The sequence below is a fragment of the Castor canadensis genome, chromosome 2 (assembly GCF_047511655.1).
Source record: "Castor canadensis chromosome 2, mCasCan1.hap1v2, whole genome shotgun sequence".
Taxonomy (NCBI): Eukaryota; Metazoa; Chordata; class Mammalia; order Rodentia; family Castoridae; genus Castor; species Castor canadensis.
This window is the reverse complement of record NC_133387.1, coordinates 11,763,089-11,779,410: the sequence shown is the minus strand read 5'-3', so window position 1 is coordinate 11,779,410 and position 16,322 is coordinate 11,763,089. Positions and strand designations below refer to the sequence as shown.

At 42.4% G+C, this 16,322-nt stretch overlaps 1 protein-coding gene across 1 annotated transcript; it reads right to left on the bottom strand.

Moving 5' to 3' along the window:
* Window positions 1–10,526: 10,526 nt before the first annotated feature.
* Nobox (NOBOX oogenesis homeobox) lies at window positions 10,527–16,068 on the bottom strand. Its single transcript, XM_074055170.1, has 7 exons — window positions 16,032–16,068; window positions 13,356–13,462; window positions 12,917–13,023; window positions 12,584–12,669; window positions 12,129–12,360; window positions 11,480–11,790; window positions 10,527–10,825 (listed from the first exon to the last, which is right to left on the bottom strand). The coding sequence occupies exons 1-7, from the start codon at window positions 16,066–16,068 to the stop codon at window positions 10,527–10,529; spliced, it is 1,179 nt and encodes a 392-aa protein (XP_073911271.1).
* Window positions 16,069–16,322: the final 254 nt, after the last annotated feature.

Genomic DNA, 16,322 nt, shown 5'->3' with positions numbered 1-16,322 from the left:
CATGATTCAAACACACTTCTTGCCTAGATTTAGAACATTCTCTATGCTTAATAGTCTTTGACCTATTTTTTTCCAACTTGTCTATTTTAAATGAGAGTTATGCAGGGGAAATTTCTTTAGCCTCTTCTTTGCAAGAACAACCAATGAGTCTGCAATTCCCAGGGAATATTAGAGGGGAAAAATGGAGGCTACTATACAAAGAAAACTCAGGGCGTGAAGGATTGTGAATGGGTGGGCTGTGAAGGGGAGTTGTGGAGAAAAGGAGCTAGGTTGAGGTATGCCGTAAACTGTTTTTCTGAGCTGGTGAGGGTGGGGGTGACTGCTGATCTCTGCTGCTTGTTGAATGAGTCATGAGCCTGAGGGCAGAGCTCTAACAGGGTAGGGCCAAGTCAGGCCCACAAAATTCTTCAGGAGTACCAATGAGCAGACAAATATTTTCCTGGCAATTTACCTGAGCATTTCAGACAGGAAACTATCTCTGAACAATGCAGCTGGAAACACAGAAGTAGAGTGGGGGCCAGATAGTCAGTCTGTGCCTTGAGTGAGATGGAAATTCTAAGACTACTCACAAGCCAAAGGGCTCCTGAACACCAGGAAGAAAATTCAGATGCTTTAGAGAAGGGTGACTGACAGCAAAGACCACTGGATACGGTAGAAGAGTCAGCAGTCCAGCAAGAGAGACTTAAGGCTTTCATAGAAGCAGGCAGTCTCAGAGAGAAAAGAAAATCAAGACAGCAAAGCAAGAGTGGACCTAGGCTTGGATGAGACTTACCTACCAAGTTCTACAGTGTTGTCTTATTGACATCAACTTATGGTAGGACTGAGAAAATTACTCATTGTTGGAATTGGAAAAACACTGAACTCCTCTGTGCCTGATACTTTTATTATTTGTAACACACTTAATGGAGTTTGGAGAGGGGAAGTGACTAGCCTAATGTCACACAGCAAGCGATCAGCTGACTTTGCAATCATTATAAAAGGTTGAGGATGACTTGCCATGAGATGAAAAGATATAGATAGGTAAAATACTTTTGAGAAAATGGGAGGAGTTGGTGGTCACATATGTGTAATTGTTAATAAGCAGGTCTTGGTGATAGAATTGAGCTTGGCCAGGCATCATACTGGAAATAAAGGTCAAGATGCTCATCATCCTTGCCCAAGCAAGGCCTTAAGAATCTCGTGAATCTCGTGTGTGTGTGTGTGTGTGTGTGTGTGTGTGTGTGTGTGTGTGTGTGTGATCATGTGACTGCTTATTTTTGGAAAAGGTAAGTAAAAAAAGATCTTTAGATAAAATAGAATTGATACAGAAAGACTAGACTTCCTCCACAAAATGAAATAACACTGGAATTGGCAAATGAAAAGGAAAGAAAAATGAAGGAGGTTTTTTTATTCGATGAGAAATCAAGGAAAACAAATATAAAATTTTTTGGAAACATTTCATTATTTTGGTACTGGAGATTGAACCCAGAGCCTCATACATACTAAGCATGAGTTCTACCAGTAAGTTGTCCTTTAAATATGGTTCTGGGAACATTGTATTAGTTCTAATGATTAATAGTTATAGGAAATAATAGAAAAATCAAACCAAAGTGAAAAATGTGTTCTGTACATGGCAAATATGTTGCAATATTGAAGTGGGCAAATTTGAATGGTTGGAAACAGTGACTGCTTTTGGTTGCTCAGAAGAGACCTGTCTTGGCAGGACATAAGAATATGGGTTGGTCCAAGGTTGCAGGAGTTGTAGGGGCACAGTGAATGGGATTAAATCGAAAAGGAATGACATAGAGACAGAATGAAAGTATATGAGAAAGGAGCATGGAATCTCTGGGGGTAGAAATTCCATTCTCAGATCACAAAATAGTGGCTTAAGAGAGTACTTGAAGCCACCTGACCAGGGCAATGAGACAGAGAAACAAAACAGGACAGCTCAGAACAAAGCAAATCAGATGCAGAAGCTTCTGCCTGATGATGAGGCAGAAACCAGTCCTTCTCTGTAAATCTCACTCCCAGATGCCTGCACCCTGAAATCTGGTCTCCATTTGACATCTCCCCTACTGACCACACAATTTTCTTTTGTCTCTTCCTAGCATTGGTCACATTGACTGTTTCCCTCTTACTGATATTATGTTAGTATCAAAACTTTATTCCCAGATAGTAAAATGGTTGGGGCCTATCTGCTCACAGTCTAGTCACTCATAGTACTCTGTAAGAGTATACTAAATGACATCAAATATGACTTTTTACTCTTGGCTCCTCTCCTCTTTCTACCACACAAGAATGTTTGTCTCGGATCCAACCAAGCCATCCTCTTCCCTTGATTCTAGCTCTCATTCTACTCCACCTTATACCCATTGTTTTATTACACTTATCCCTACCTCTTACCTCTGTTATCTTCCTCTAAAATGAGTACTAGACTTTGCTTACTGATGTTGGCACATGGGTTTAAATCCTGTCAAAAATCTAAGCCTTTTGCAGCTTCAGGCAAATATTTAAATCTGTCTGAGCCTCAGATTTTCACCTGTCAAATAGAAAATACTTACGATTGTTTTTAAATGAAATTTTACCCAGTAGGGAGCTAGATGCACAATGAATGCTGAATAAATAGTTAACATCATCCATAATATTTTGTCTTTGGGCCAATGTATGTGTAAAGTAAGAAAGCCATTTCAGCTCCCCATGGTCTTGTAAAACGTATAAGCACACAAAATTGGCCTCCGTCAATTGCCTTTTACCTATTAAAACTTTCAGTTTTTAAAATGGTATTCTGGTGTTATTTGGAGAATAAAATAACTCAAAAGTCTTTCATCTAGACTTGGCTGAGGCATTTTTAGGAAATCACTTCAATCTCAGTTTCTTGCTCTATAAATTGGGATAATTATAACTCAAATTTGCACACATATTTGTCAACTTCCTCTCCAGGACCTACAGCTTCCATTGGCTTTTTGATCTTTCCCTCATTCAACACCTCTTCTAGCTCTTTATAATCAGCTTTCAAACTATATCTTGCCAATTTCAATGCCACCTTTTCTTCTGCCTCACTATCCTTTCCCCAATGTTGTTACCATAGAAACAATGGTGGGTCTATCCTAGGACTAGTCTTCTTTGTGCATACATGAAAATTGGCCAGCAGAGGCTGGCCAATTTTGTATGGCTTCTTGACCTCAACTTGTATTTCCTATGCCAAATAAGCCTAATATCAACTTTTGGTCCTTGTTTCTCTTGCAGATTCCAACTCCATAATTTTCTCCCTTCACACATCTACCCAGATAACCACAGGAACTTCAAACCCAACATACACAAAAAAGTGTCTATTATTTTTCTCAAATACAGCATTGTTTAATTCTAAAACTCTTTGTTTTCTTCCCTTTCTCCTCATTCCCTTCAGCTAATTTTCTAGCATGTTACATTGATTCTGACTTAAAGATTCCTTAAGTCTGTTCCTTGTTCTCTCACCCTTTCATCCTTCCTTACCCTGGGCATCTCTCAAGCTAATTCAGTTGCCTTGGATTGTGTTTGTAACCTCTCTCTAGACCCTCCAATCTCATTCTCCATTTGTCTTTCTAAAGCACAAATCTGGGGAAGTTCATGAGTTAAAACAAACAGTATCAGGTGTTCACCCAACGAATACGATCTGAATACCTTTGCATTGTATCTAAGACTACTCCCTATCTCCTTCCTCAGCCTCATCTTCCCCCCAGGACCCCCCACAGGCCTCTCCTGCTCACTGACTCAGCCACTCCCTAGCTAGCACCCTAGTCATCTTTCCAATCTTAACGGTCTTACAGCCACTCTACTCTTTCTTTATGAGCTGGCTCCATGCATAGACTCAGAAGCTTTCTCAGTCTGCCCCAGCAGACATGGCTGTTCCTCCTTTGAGGCTACCAAAGCTCTCTATTCTCATGGTCAGCCCAGCACAGCATAGCATTTTCCCCTGTGTTATAATTGTTATTTGTGTGGTCAGACCCCCAATGAAACTGGTAGTTCCCAGCAAGCTACAAAGACATTTTGTTTATTTCTGTGTTTTTACAGTACTCTTGGTGCCTGTAAATCCCACTTGAATGATGGGATAAATGTCTGCCTATATTTTGCAGGGTTTAGTTATGAAATTCAAATGAGAAGTTATTTGTGAAACAGTATAAACTAAACTACAAATATAAGAATGAATCTCCTGAACTGTCCCTCTGGACTCAAATAATACTACTTTTGGGTGAGTAAGTAGGTGTTTCACTTCCAAGAACTCAGATATTTAAACAATCAAGACCATGTTAAGACTTGGAGTGAACTCAAGAAAAGCAAAATTGTCTTTCATAACTTATTTCCATTCTGTGTTCTATTTATGAAAATGTTTATATAGACATTTAAAAATAAATTTTGATAGGCTGTCTCAAAATTATGTAAGTAACTAAATATGTTCAGACAAGAACTGAAAATATAATGGGAACCACACGTTTTAGAATAGGAGATAGAATTTTTTTAGTCAATGTGGTACCTAAAAGAAGAGTTCCAATGTTGGCAGTAGGAGAGAAGAGGTGGATGTTACATGCCAGAACTGATCTGGACACTGACCTGCAAGAGAGCCGAGTAGAGATACATAGTCCAGTTCCGGGGCTATCTCTGTTTGAATTGCAAAGCTACCACGGAGTAGATGTTCTTCACAAAGTGCTATAACTGGGGTTTCCAGATTTAGTAAATACAAACACAGGACACCTAAATATTGCAGGGAACATTCTTATGCTAAAAAAAATGTATTGCTTAACTAAAATTCTAATTTAACTGAATATCCTGTGTTTTACCTGGAAAACCAAGCTACAACTCAAATTACTTTAATGACTTTAAACCTGCTATTAGTAGACAGGATGGAGCTTCAGGACTTTTTGGAGAAAGAATTGAAGAAGAATTCCTATGGGCTTCTTTACTGTAAACAACCAGAATATTTTAGGACTACAAGGAAACTGATGGTAGATTGCCATCTAGTGGAAAAAATTTTGTAGTGAAATTAAAAAAAAAATAAAGGAATAGACAGATTTTTTTCCCCCTGACATTTGCTAGGAAATGTTCTTCTCTGACCAACAACAAAGTCCCAAGACTGCACTACTAGAAAATGAGGACTTGGAGGGTGAGAGGCCGGGTTGTAGTGAGGCTGAAATGGGTTTGCCCAGAGGTTTGAGTAAACAAATGGTGAACCACGGCTTGACAGCAGAAACTGCTCCTCTCGAAGAAAAACCAAAGCACAAGCTAGAGTGACATGTAAAAAGGGAAGATCCTTCCACATGAGGATGGCTCAGAGGGGCCTAACCAAACTTCAGACAGGAAAGAAGAGGGAAAAGATAAATGTACTTCCTGAGGCAAAAGCACTTGATTCTTATTTCAGTTTGATCAAAGAAAGGAAAATGCCCTGGAAATTAAAAGGCTCAGGGGGAATAAAATACCCTACAAGGCTGACTTAAAATCAAAAATACGGTCTTGCTGCTGGTTAAAATAATTCTATACTTTTTCCATTGCAGAACAGGACATAAACTCTCAGACTTAATAAAAACAAATATTTAATGTTCCAAAGTAATCATTTGTAGAAATTAAAGGAGTATAAATTTAATGTAAAATTCCCATAGACTTCAAAAGAGCAAACAAACCATAAAAAATTGGTGCTCTCTAAGCCACACCGAACAAATTTCATATGTTATACAATTAGATTTCAAGAATGTTAAGTTATCTGGTTGCTATACTGAAAATATGTTTTGATTTTATTGGATCATAAGATGCAGTATTTTTCCAAAAAAAATTCTTGTTTGAGATAGCGAAGGATAGTTTTATATGATACTACAGTTGAGAAGTTGTAGCTAGTTAACTCACTACTCAAAAAAGTGCCCATTAATGGAGCATTTGGAAGGAACAATGCCAAAATATCTTGTACTCACCTATATCCTGTTTGCTAATGTATCAATTATTTTATTACAAAATACAAAAAACACACTGATCAGATTTTCAGACTGAACAGAATTGCAAAAATGGGTAATGTTATATAAAGACTCCCAAAACAACTTAACAAGATCAAAAAGAGCTAAAATCAACCAAGTACAATTTAACAGGTAATATAAACATTTGTATATTTTAATTTGTACAATTTACAAATTATTTGTATATTTTAAAATGTTAATTCTATGAGTACAAGATAAGAACGACCTGGCTTCAAACATCTTCTATTAAAATGACTTAGAGGCCATAGCTGATAATAAGTATTGTACCAAGAATTTAAATTGACTGTAAAACAAAACAAACAAAAACAATTATTTAAATGGAGAAGACATCATTTGATGGAGATGATAGTCTCGATATGCTAAGCAGCTGACCAGATCACTTTAATAGAAGGAAGTTTCAGTTCTAACACCACTCCTCGAAACAACATTGACAAACTCATATTCATCCAGGGTGGTGAGGAACCTGGATACCAAGCCAACTGAGGGCTGGCCAAATGAGCTCCCACCATCACCTATAGAATACAAGGCTTTGAGGGATGATGTATAGTCCTTGGGTTTTGCACCATTCAATTTATTCTTTATGGCACTTCACTTGGAAAACAAAATCAATCCTGACCAATTAAATTAGATTTTATTTTCTCCTGATAGAAGGAAGAACTTTATAGTAAAGCTATTCAAAAATTCTATAGGCGCTAAAGCCACAGTCCACCCCAGTGGAAAATCAAAGCTAAATGGCAAGTGCTGTGCCATTGAAGGTGGTGTAGGAAGATTCTTCCATGCCAAGGCTTTGGGCTTAACCACCACCTATGAGGGTTCCTCCACCGCTAGGTTTCTGAGTTTCTGAGAAGTTTTCACCATTTTGTCATTTTTATTCTCAATGAACTAATATTTTTATTAATATGTTATTAGCATATTACTGGACTATCTAATACTTTTTATCTGAAACTGAAAGTTGCATGTAAAGGTAGGTTTGAAGCTGATCACCCTTCAATTCTTGGTTCTAGATATGTATTTTCTCCCTACAAAGGTGCTAATCATTATGGAGCAGCAGGTACTGAATCAACTAAAATCTGGAGGAGGCAATATTCAAAGTGTCAGAGAATATTCCTATCCCTGTCAGGTTTTGAAAGCAACAGAATGTTGTGGTGTCTAATAGAAAGAATATTTATGATCTTCCATCTTTTCCTCTATATCTATTTTTAGCTGCCTATTTCAAAGACTTCATGAGCTAGAATGTAAAAACAAAAAGAGATGTGAAATGCGTACTTTAAAAGAGTCTATTTTGCATTTTAATACAAGGCATTCAATATTCCCACATGTACATCCTAGTCCTTAAATTTAGAATATCAATATTACAATCTTTGAGTGGCAAAAGTTTGATAATTAGAATATTAGAGCAAAGCTATTAAAAACTGCTGATTTGAAAAACCCTCTGAAAATTTCTCTCAGTATCTGGGGGAAATTGGTACTAGGATTCCCGTGGATACCAAAATCTGTAGATTCTTGAGTTCTTACATAATATGGTACAGTATTTGCATAGAATTTATGCACATCTTTCTGTAAACTTGAAATCATGTCTAGATTATTTGTAATACCTAATACATTGTAAATAATTTTAGGAAATAATGATAAGTAAAATGTCTACACATATTCATTACAGACTCAATTTCTTTTCTAAATAGTTTTGATTCACAGTTGGTTGAATCTGTTGATCTGGAACCAGTGGGCATTAACTGTATACCACACAAATAGATGCCTTGCGTATTTGTGCAAGTAAGATATTTCTTTTCCATTTACAAAGATTTTTGCTTTTCAGTTCCTACAAACTTTCACCCAAGATCTATTATGATAGCTATAAGTTAATAATTCCTTAAAACACAAGCTTTAAAAAATGCTAACAATAGCATTTAGAGGTCCAGAATGACACCTTGCCTCCACACATACCAAATGCAATGAAGTAATTTGGACAGTTTTAGCTATTTCAATATTGTAGAGCTATCAGATGTTGACTGCTTTACAATTTCCACCTATAGAGGGATGAAATCAATTAGTAACTTGATCCCAGGGAACAGAAGTTATAGATAATAGCCTAAAGATAATGGAATTGTTGCAATTTCTCTATCCCTAAATTGTTACTGAAGCAAACCAATGCCTAACCAAGACATAACTGTGGTTCTATAATATTTTAAAGTCTGGTTCTAACAGTCTGCTACTTTACCTATTTCCCTTCCCATAATCCAACTTCAGAGGAGTAGGTTTTAATCCCCTTTAAAAATGCCACTGCCAAAAGAAATACCACTACCTTTATCATTCAAAACACTAGTACCTGTTCTTTTTTTCCCCACTAGAAATGTCCTTCCTATTTTAGGGGAGCACTCTCCCATCTGTTACCCCCACACAATCCACTCTTCTGTGGGTCCACCTTCCACTCCCCTGAGAAGAAATGCCTGCCTCCCACACCATAGGCTTGGCAATGATCTTCCTGTCATGGTGACCGGCCTTTCACTATCCTCTTTAAAGCCTTGAGCCTCCATCTTCACCATGCTAGTCTCACTCACCTTCATTTTCCATTGTTCCTTGGTGTTCTCTCTTAACTTCATCATCCTGATGCCCTCTCACCTGCCCTCCCCAAATTCCTCCTAATCTTACATTTACTGCTTTCCCAGACATTCCTTTGCATACACACATACTTAACTAGTACATTCACTTGCATTTGTTTCATGCATTCTTTTAGTTTCCTTATGAACTCTCCTACTATATTTAAGTCCCAACCATCCTGTTTCTTCTTACCTCTCTCCTTCATGTACACCCTCTGGCAGATTTCTGTGTCATTTGAGTCAATTTCTCATGTGCTTACACTGGTCTTCTAGTCTTCAGTTCCGTCTCTCTAATTAAACACTCATCTTCTTTATGTGTTAGAAGAATATTGATCTTTATAACTATTTTCTGGGTTTTCCCTTTTTCATATTCATCTTTGTGTACCATCAGCTTTCTCTCTTCAATTCTACTTCCTGTAGAATGGCCTCTCCCTATTCCTCCTCACTTCTTTCTCTTGTTCCCTTCATGACCTGTTCTTTCTTACCTTAGACCTTTAGGTCACTTCTCCCTCAGTCTCCAGGTCTGTGCCCTTCCTTTTCTCTTGTTAGAATAAAATCTACCCCAAGTATGTTCTATGTCTATTGCCCTCTTCTATTTCCAGTCAACATTTTGTTATTTTGCAGTCCCTACTCCCCTTTGATCATTCTGGTCCTTTTCAGATCCATCTCCCTGACCTCATCCACCCTTTCTCCTTTTCATACAAACTAGTTCAACTTTTTCACTCTCTTTCCTGTCCTTACACTAAAGTATATCTCAAGCACAGAACCAGAAAGAGGAATTAATGTTTGCTTCTTCACTCCAAATTTGTCATTTGTCCAATTTGGCTCACCACCAGATGAGAGAAGGAAGCCTATCTATGCAATGGGACTAAAGGGAAGTTCACATGGGCATTTCCTTACTCTTTGTCCATTCCTTCCTCAGTTCCTGACATAGAGCATTCTTCATCTTTGGTTACACTATTTCTTCTCTCTTTCTATACCTCAACTCATCACCATAATTCCCTAGATAACCATAAGGGAATTCCCCAAAGGATAACCATACATAAACCAAGGCATTAAGACTACAGTGCATGGGTGAGATTTTAGTGTGAAATAGTGATCCTTTTAGGTCATTGCTCAAGGTGCCTCTGCAAGCTGGCATGGAGGACAGAGGAAAAAAACATGAATCCTTCATTCCAGCTCAGTGAGGTCTGTACTCTCAGATATCCAGGGACATCGTCCTGCACAGAAGAGAACTGTTGCTTCCCACACTGTTTTAGGCATCCCACACCTCACTTTCTTCCTATTTGATTCCTCCTCCCCCTAAAAAAAGAATCTTAGGGAAAATAAACCATAGTTCATTAAACTATAGACTTGACCTCAAATATCCTCAGATTCTCTTGCAATGTTATCCCTATGGGACCCCAATTCGAGAAACAGTCCTAGACATAGGTTCAGTTTGGGGTTTGGGAATAGAATATGACCTAATTGAAGGAATGCCCAATTCCTGCTTTTGTGAAATTGTCAGTCTCCATACAATCATGCCCAACAGGGACCTACCCAGATAGCTGAATCCAATAACCAGTCATTCAAATGGTAGGGAATGGAGCTGTTTGTCAGTTCAGTGGAGAGACACAAATCACAGAGAAAATTCAAAGGGTATACTAGTTTATTGCTTTCAGTGGACACTCTGGCTCAGTGTCTAGCAAGAAAAGGAAACAACATAAAGTGAAATGATATTCAGAAATAACATGGCTCTCTCATCTTCAGGACTGTCACACAGACATGTAGGAAAATGGGTGGGGCCAACTGTCTTCTCCAGCTCATGTCCAGCAAGACAAGCCCACATCAGGGAGACATTAGACTCCCTCAATTAGACTCCCTCAACTTGTCAATAATCCACAGTCCTCCCAACCCTTTAATTAGTGCCCCAATTCTGTCCCACCAAGTAGCCTCTTTACTTTTTGGGCCCAAACTAGGGGACATGGCTATTCTTATCTTCCTTTCTGACCTCTTTCAGTCCTGGCTGCTCCAGGAAAGAGGCAGTCTTCTCCTCATATGCCTTACTGAGTGAGGGCCCTATTCCTGGTCTGGTCCTTTCAGGCAACCGGTTGAGACCTGGTGAGGACTGTCTGCTCATAGTCTGAGCACTGGGAAGTGGAAATAGATCAGTGAAGAAGCTATTTCCACCAGGGGGGTGCCCTGGAGCCTGTGGGCAAGACGGGCCAGGGAAGGGTAGTTCTGGCAAACAGGGATCATTCCAGGGAACTGTACCTGTGGAATCAAAGAGCATAAGAATTATTTGACATGACTAAGAATATAAAAAAGCATTCAGTGTGTTCTGGAGTAGAGTCCCTTCCCCTCTCACAGACACACAATGTAGGACCCCAGTGCTGGTCTAGTTAAAACAATAGCACCAGGTTCTCCCTCAGAATGAACAAACTCCTGGACTCCAAGTCCTGTGGTTTGGTAATATGGATACAGAATGAAACAAGAGTTAGGCTAAGAGCTGTCTCATACTGGCATCAATAAAATTGGACACACCTGGACATGTCCTTCATCCCCCCCCATACTAGAATTTAGTCTTAATGACACATATGCTTCTGGGATTTCAGAGGTCCAAGTAGCACAGCAGAATACTAATATTAGCTTCCATCCACTCTCTGCCAAGTCCTTTCATTCTTATTGTTTCTAACCCTCACCAAATCTGTCAATCATATGGAACTATTATTCCTATTTTGGTGTCTCAGAGACTGTGACTCAGGAGTGCTAGTAACTGGTTGAGCTGGACTGAAAACCAGGGTCAAGAGAAAGGGATCTGCCCATCACTCATGCCTTGCTTCAGACTACCCTCCAGACAATGAGGCTCTCTGTTTCTTCCCAACTTCCTCAATCACAAAAGGGACCTTCTCTTCTATCCCAACTCACCCATATTCCCAACAGGTGGCTGCAGCAGAATCTGCCCTGATGGGGGCCCTGGGCAATAGCCCTGTGATGTGCCCCCACTGGAGCCACAAGGAAAGGAAAAGAGAGAGTCTTCTGGCGGTGGAAATGTCAGTGAATTGGGCATGGGGAAGGGGAGAGAGAAAGGGGACATGTATGAAAACTGGGACTGAGGAGATTGGAAAAGCTGTGACTGTGGAGGCTGGGAGAACTGGAATGGTCCCATCTGGCTGCTTGGTTGGTAATCCTGAGGTTCCAAATCATCCAAATATGAGCAGGTGGGTGGCGGCGTGAAGCTATGGAGACAGAGAGAATTTAGTAAGGTGGAGCGATGCCTTCCCCATTCCTACCACACAATAGAGAAACCCTTCCTCTCAAATCCTCTCTCCATCTTTGTGGCAACCCCAACTGGGAAAACCATTGCTGCCTCCTCTTCTTCCTTTTCTTGCTCCTATCTCTTTTCCTTGTTTCTACTCTATTGCTGCAAATTCACTTATCCTTTTTAATCCATATCACATACATAAACCACTCATTGACCCTCTCAATTAGCTCTCTTACCTCCCAAGATCTAGCTTTTCTCCTTCTGTACCCCTTCCAAGATAACTTAAGTCACTTCCTTCCTTAGGTCTCATACCTTGTACCCCAAGGCCCACAGGGGCCATCCTTGTGGCTGTTGTCATTGCCAGGAACATCCATCAGCAGAGGCATCAATTGGGGAGAGTGGAGAGGGCCCAAGGGAAAAGGAAGGTTGGTCCTTCGAACAGGTGGGGGACTGAAGAGTGGTGGGGTCATGGCTACCCTCTGAGCTCCCTCGCTGTGTTGGGTGGTGGCCAGAGTCTGGTCAGAAGTCAGCAGCATGGGTGGCTCTAGGAACAGAGGCAAAGAGGGGCACTAAGGGTAGAAAGATGGGGAGGCAAACCTGCAATTTCTGACTAGCAGACAGATGCAATGCCCAGTTTTCCCTGAATGGGACCTCCTGGCCCCAAACCCTGAAAAGCTTTAACCAACTCCCACCTCTACAAAGGACCTCTGTTTTCACTGTCTTATCTTTCACTCCCCCCAGCAAACCCTCTAAAAGTGGGATCTCACCTGTAAAGGTATCCAGAGAGGGTTCTGGAGGAATAGTACCATGCTCTGGGTCCATGGGCACAGGAGGTGGAAGATCAGATGTGGACCTGGAGACAGCGAGAAGGAAGACTCATTTCGCTGGCCTCTAGATTTAGACTAAACCCTTGATACCAGGAAAGGGACACCAGATTCCCAAACTCAATCAGCAACTTCCTAACCACATCCCAACCAAAATCTCTCTAAATACTCACCAACAACCCCAGGACTCATACCCTACCTTCCAATACTCTCCTTTAAGACCCCATGACCCTAGCTTGGATTCAAGGGATGGATTACAGGAAGAAACACTGTCACCTGCACTGACTGCTGGCAGGGGCAGGAACTGCAGGATTATCTTTGTTTTCTTTCCCGTTCAGTTTCTCCACTTTTCGCCACTTAGCCCTGCGATTCTGGAACCACACCTAGAGGGAAAAGGCATCTGAAAAACTTGAGAAAGGGGGAGCAACTAAGGCTTGGTCCTGACTGTCACACAATGAGCTACATGACTATGCAAGGTCGCTTCACCACTGTTTCCAGATGTCTCTCTGACAGCCTGGTTTTATAAAAAGCTCTCTGTATTACCCTTCTCTGCTAGTGGCCTAAGGCTCCGGCCCGATGGAATGGGTGGGAACACAGCCATATGAGACCTAACTTCAGCCTCCAGGCAGGCAGAAGCTAAACACATGCCCTGCACCTGGATAGTTCCAACAGGCAGGTCCTCTACCACCCCCTGACAGGTAAGCCATCCCTTTACCATGATGCGTTGGGGGGTGACCCCCACTGTCTGGGCAATCTCCCTGCGCTTATCACTGTCAGGATAGTGGTCTTCTTGGAATAACCGCTCCAGCTCCTCCAGTTGATCTGGAAGAAGACACTTGTAGAAGGAAGTGGAATACCCACGACATGGTAACATGGTAGGAGAGGAGAGAGAGATACCCAAATGTCTCTAGCAGATGGACCACTGTCCCCAACCCAAGAGCCTTGCACTTAAGTTTCCCACTAGGCCAAGTCTTCTGTATCTCAGGGAGTCTGGCAGAGACCTATGTGGTAATTACTTTTCTGACCCTTCTCTCCTGGTATCAAGCTCACTCTCTGGTAAGAAAACACTGACATCCCTTCAGGGGCCAGAGATGGTGGCGCTACCATTGGCCAAGAGAGGGATCCAGCACAAACTGACAAACTAAGCCTGCCCCTCAGGTCTCCCGGAACTCTATTCTTTGTATAGCTCCCCCTTTCCCAGGATTTCACCATATCTCTTTGGTTTCCTCTCACCTTTACCTGGACTTACCTGGGTGATACAGGGTTCGAGTCTTTTTCCGAACTTGGCAGGTCACTTCTGGGGGCCCCTTATTCTGGTTTGAGTTTTGGCTATTTTGGACCAATGTGCTGAGAAGGTTGGCCAGATGGTAGCGGCCTGGACCCGAACCAGAAGGCTCTGGTTTGTGTGTGGCACGGGCTGAGTTAGTGACACTCAGAGATTGTGTTGAGACCAGACCCATGGCATTAGACTTTTTCTGTTTTCCAGGGGCTGGAGAAATGGGCCTCTTCATTGTCTTTGTCTCTTTTTCTGGGAAGGAGAAACTTTTTGCCTGAGGCTGGGGTCTAGGAGAGGCTGAGGTTTGATCTTTGTAGAAAGTCCCAGAGCTGGAGTTCTGACACACTGTCCAGGCATCAGCCCTCATTAGATCTCCAGCAGCCTCAGACAGCAGCTTCTCTCCTGTGCCAGAGCTGGGAGGTGGTGGCTCTTCATCCAAGGCATCTTGGGTCTGTGGGTCTGACCCCTGTCTTGCTTCCTCAGCCATAGGCCCAGCAGCCAAGGGCTTGCTGCTTCCAGCTTCCTGATCTGTAGGAGCAGCAGCCACTGTTCTCAGCACGAGGTAGGAGGGAGAGCCTGGGCAGGGGCAGTTTGGAAGAACCACTCTGCTGCAGATCTGTTGTAGGGTCTCAAGCTTTCATTTGCCCATCTATCAAATGGGGTCATTATGACAGGCTTACTTTCCTAACTTTAGGGTTGGGAAGATCAAATTAGATAATCCAATTGCTTTGGAAAATGAAAGCAAATACATGCAATTCTGAGGGGCACTTAGCTGTGGTAGAAAAGCAATCCTAATTTGGGGTATGTATTCCCTTCTTTATTGTAGTCACCAGGGGTGTGACTTTGAGGGACTGGCACCTGTTTGGGACAATTGCTGGGGGTAGGGTGGACTGGGAGGAGAGAAACAGGCTGATTGACATTCTGCTTCTCCTCACGCTGGATCCTGTTCCTGCAGTGAACCCTGGCATTGCTGCCTGCGAAGGCAACAAGGCAGGGTCAAAAGGTCCCCAGAAACCCAGGCAAGGGTGAGAAAGGGAATGTTAAGAAGGACTACTATCGCCCTTTGCAGAACTCCTCTCTCCCTGCCAACCATACCCAACCTGTATACTCCCACCTCCCCCAGCCCACCCAGTTCCGTTCTCCTTAGGTCCATGCCAACCTCCTTTTACAGGTAAGGAAAGAGGAGCCCGTCTGGAACTAAACCCCCTATCACATCTTCAAAAGGATGGCCTTCCTCTTTTGAGCCAACTGATACAATCTGGAGCTTACCATGTTCTAGGTACAGGGCTAAATTAGCTCCTTCCAAAGATTAGAACAGTATGCATTTAATCCTGTGAGGAAAGCACTTCTACTAGATGAAGAAATGAGGATTAGACATGAATACTGGCTCAGTATCACACAGAACAAGGGCATACATTGCTCTCAATCACTGTGTGAAGTCCTTGCCAGGATCATTGAACAGTCTACTTCCAGTCTTACTCAGAACACAGAACCCTCTGCTCAGCTTATTGCTGTATCATTTCCAATCAAATGAGAAACTATGCAAATAAATGCTAAGTAGAGACTAAGAGCCTTTGTTATTTTAAAGGCACTGCATGTGATGTTGTGTCTTAAGGAATGACTTTCTAACAATATACAAAGAAGGCATGTCCTGGTATTCTCCCTCAGACACACAATAGATCTGACCTGCAGGAGCGAGTCTGTAGTTGGTGGAGAGAGAGCAGTATGTTGGGGTGAAAGGGCAAGGTTGGTGAGATACAGGGGGCGGGGGAGAGACAATTAACTACAGCATTTTAGGACAGTTTGTAGTGTAGTAATAAGGCTGGTACGGAGGAGGTGGTCAATAAACAGGTTATCTTGTTGGATTGACTTGCCCTAGTAAGAAAGATGATGGTCTGCGTCTAGATCAGAAGGGTCTTGTGGCTCTAGGCTCGTTTTCTTCTCTACTTATTGGGAGATAGGAACCTCAAAGGGGGTGGGAGGGTTAGTCGCCTCCCTTCCCCACTACACCCCTTCTGCCTACCCATGGTTTTAGGTCATCTTAACTCTGGCGAGGTTGTCAAAGAGCCTCACGGTCTGAGCGAGCTCCCTAAGCCCAGCTCAGTGCACGCTTACCCCGCGGCTCCCTGCAGGAATCTTCCGGGGGTTCCATGGCCTGGACTCCAGCAGCCGCGGCCCGCAGGAAGCACAGGCGCGGCCTAATGAAGCCGCTCTGCGCGGACAGGTGTGCGGAGTCCGCACGGGCCGGGCGGGGAGCTGCGGCACGAGCCGAGCCTGCGCCCCCCTACCCCCACCCTCGGGGCGAGGCCCCTCCCGGAGGCCCTGCGCCCTGGGCACCTGCAGGCGGGGCGCACGGTGGCCGGCAGCCCCCTCCCCTGCCTGTGCTGGAATCCTCTGCCTGCCCTC

Excerpts from the sequence above, each read along its gene's own strand:
- Nobox (XM_074055170.1), bottom strand. The coding sequence starts at position 16,068 with ATGGAACCCCCGGAAGATTCCTGCAGGGAGCCGCGGG. Across the intron at positions 12,670-12,916 it reads CCTGCCAGCAGTCAGTGCAG|GTCCACATCTGATCTTCCAC; the intron begins GTGACAGTGTTT and ends CGCTGTCTCCAG. Across the intron at positions 10,826-11,479 it reads GCCACCTGTTGGGAATATGG|GTACAGTTCCCTGGAATGAT; the intron begins GTGAGTTGGGAT and ends TTGATTCCACAG.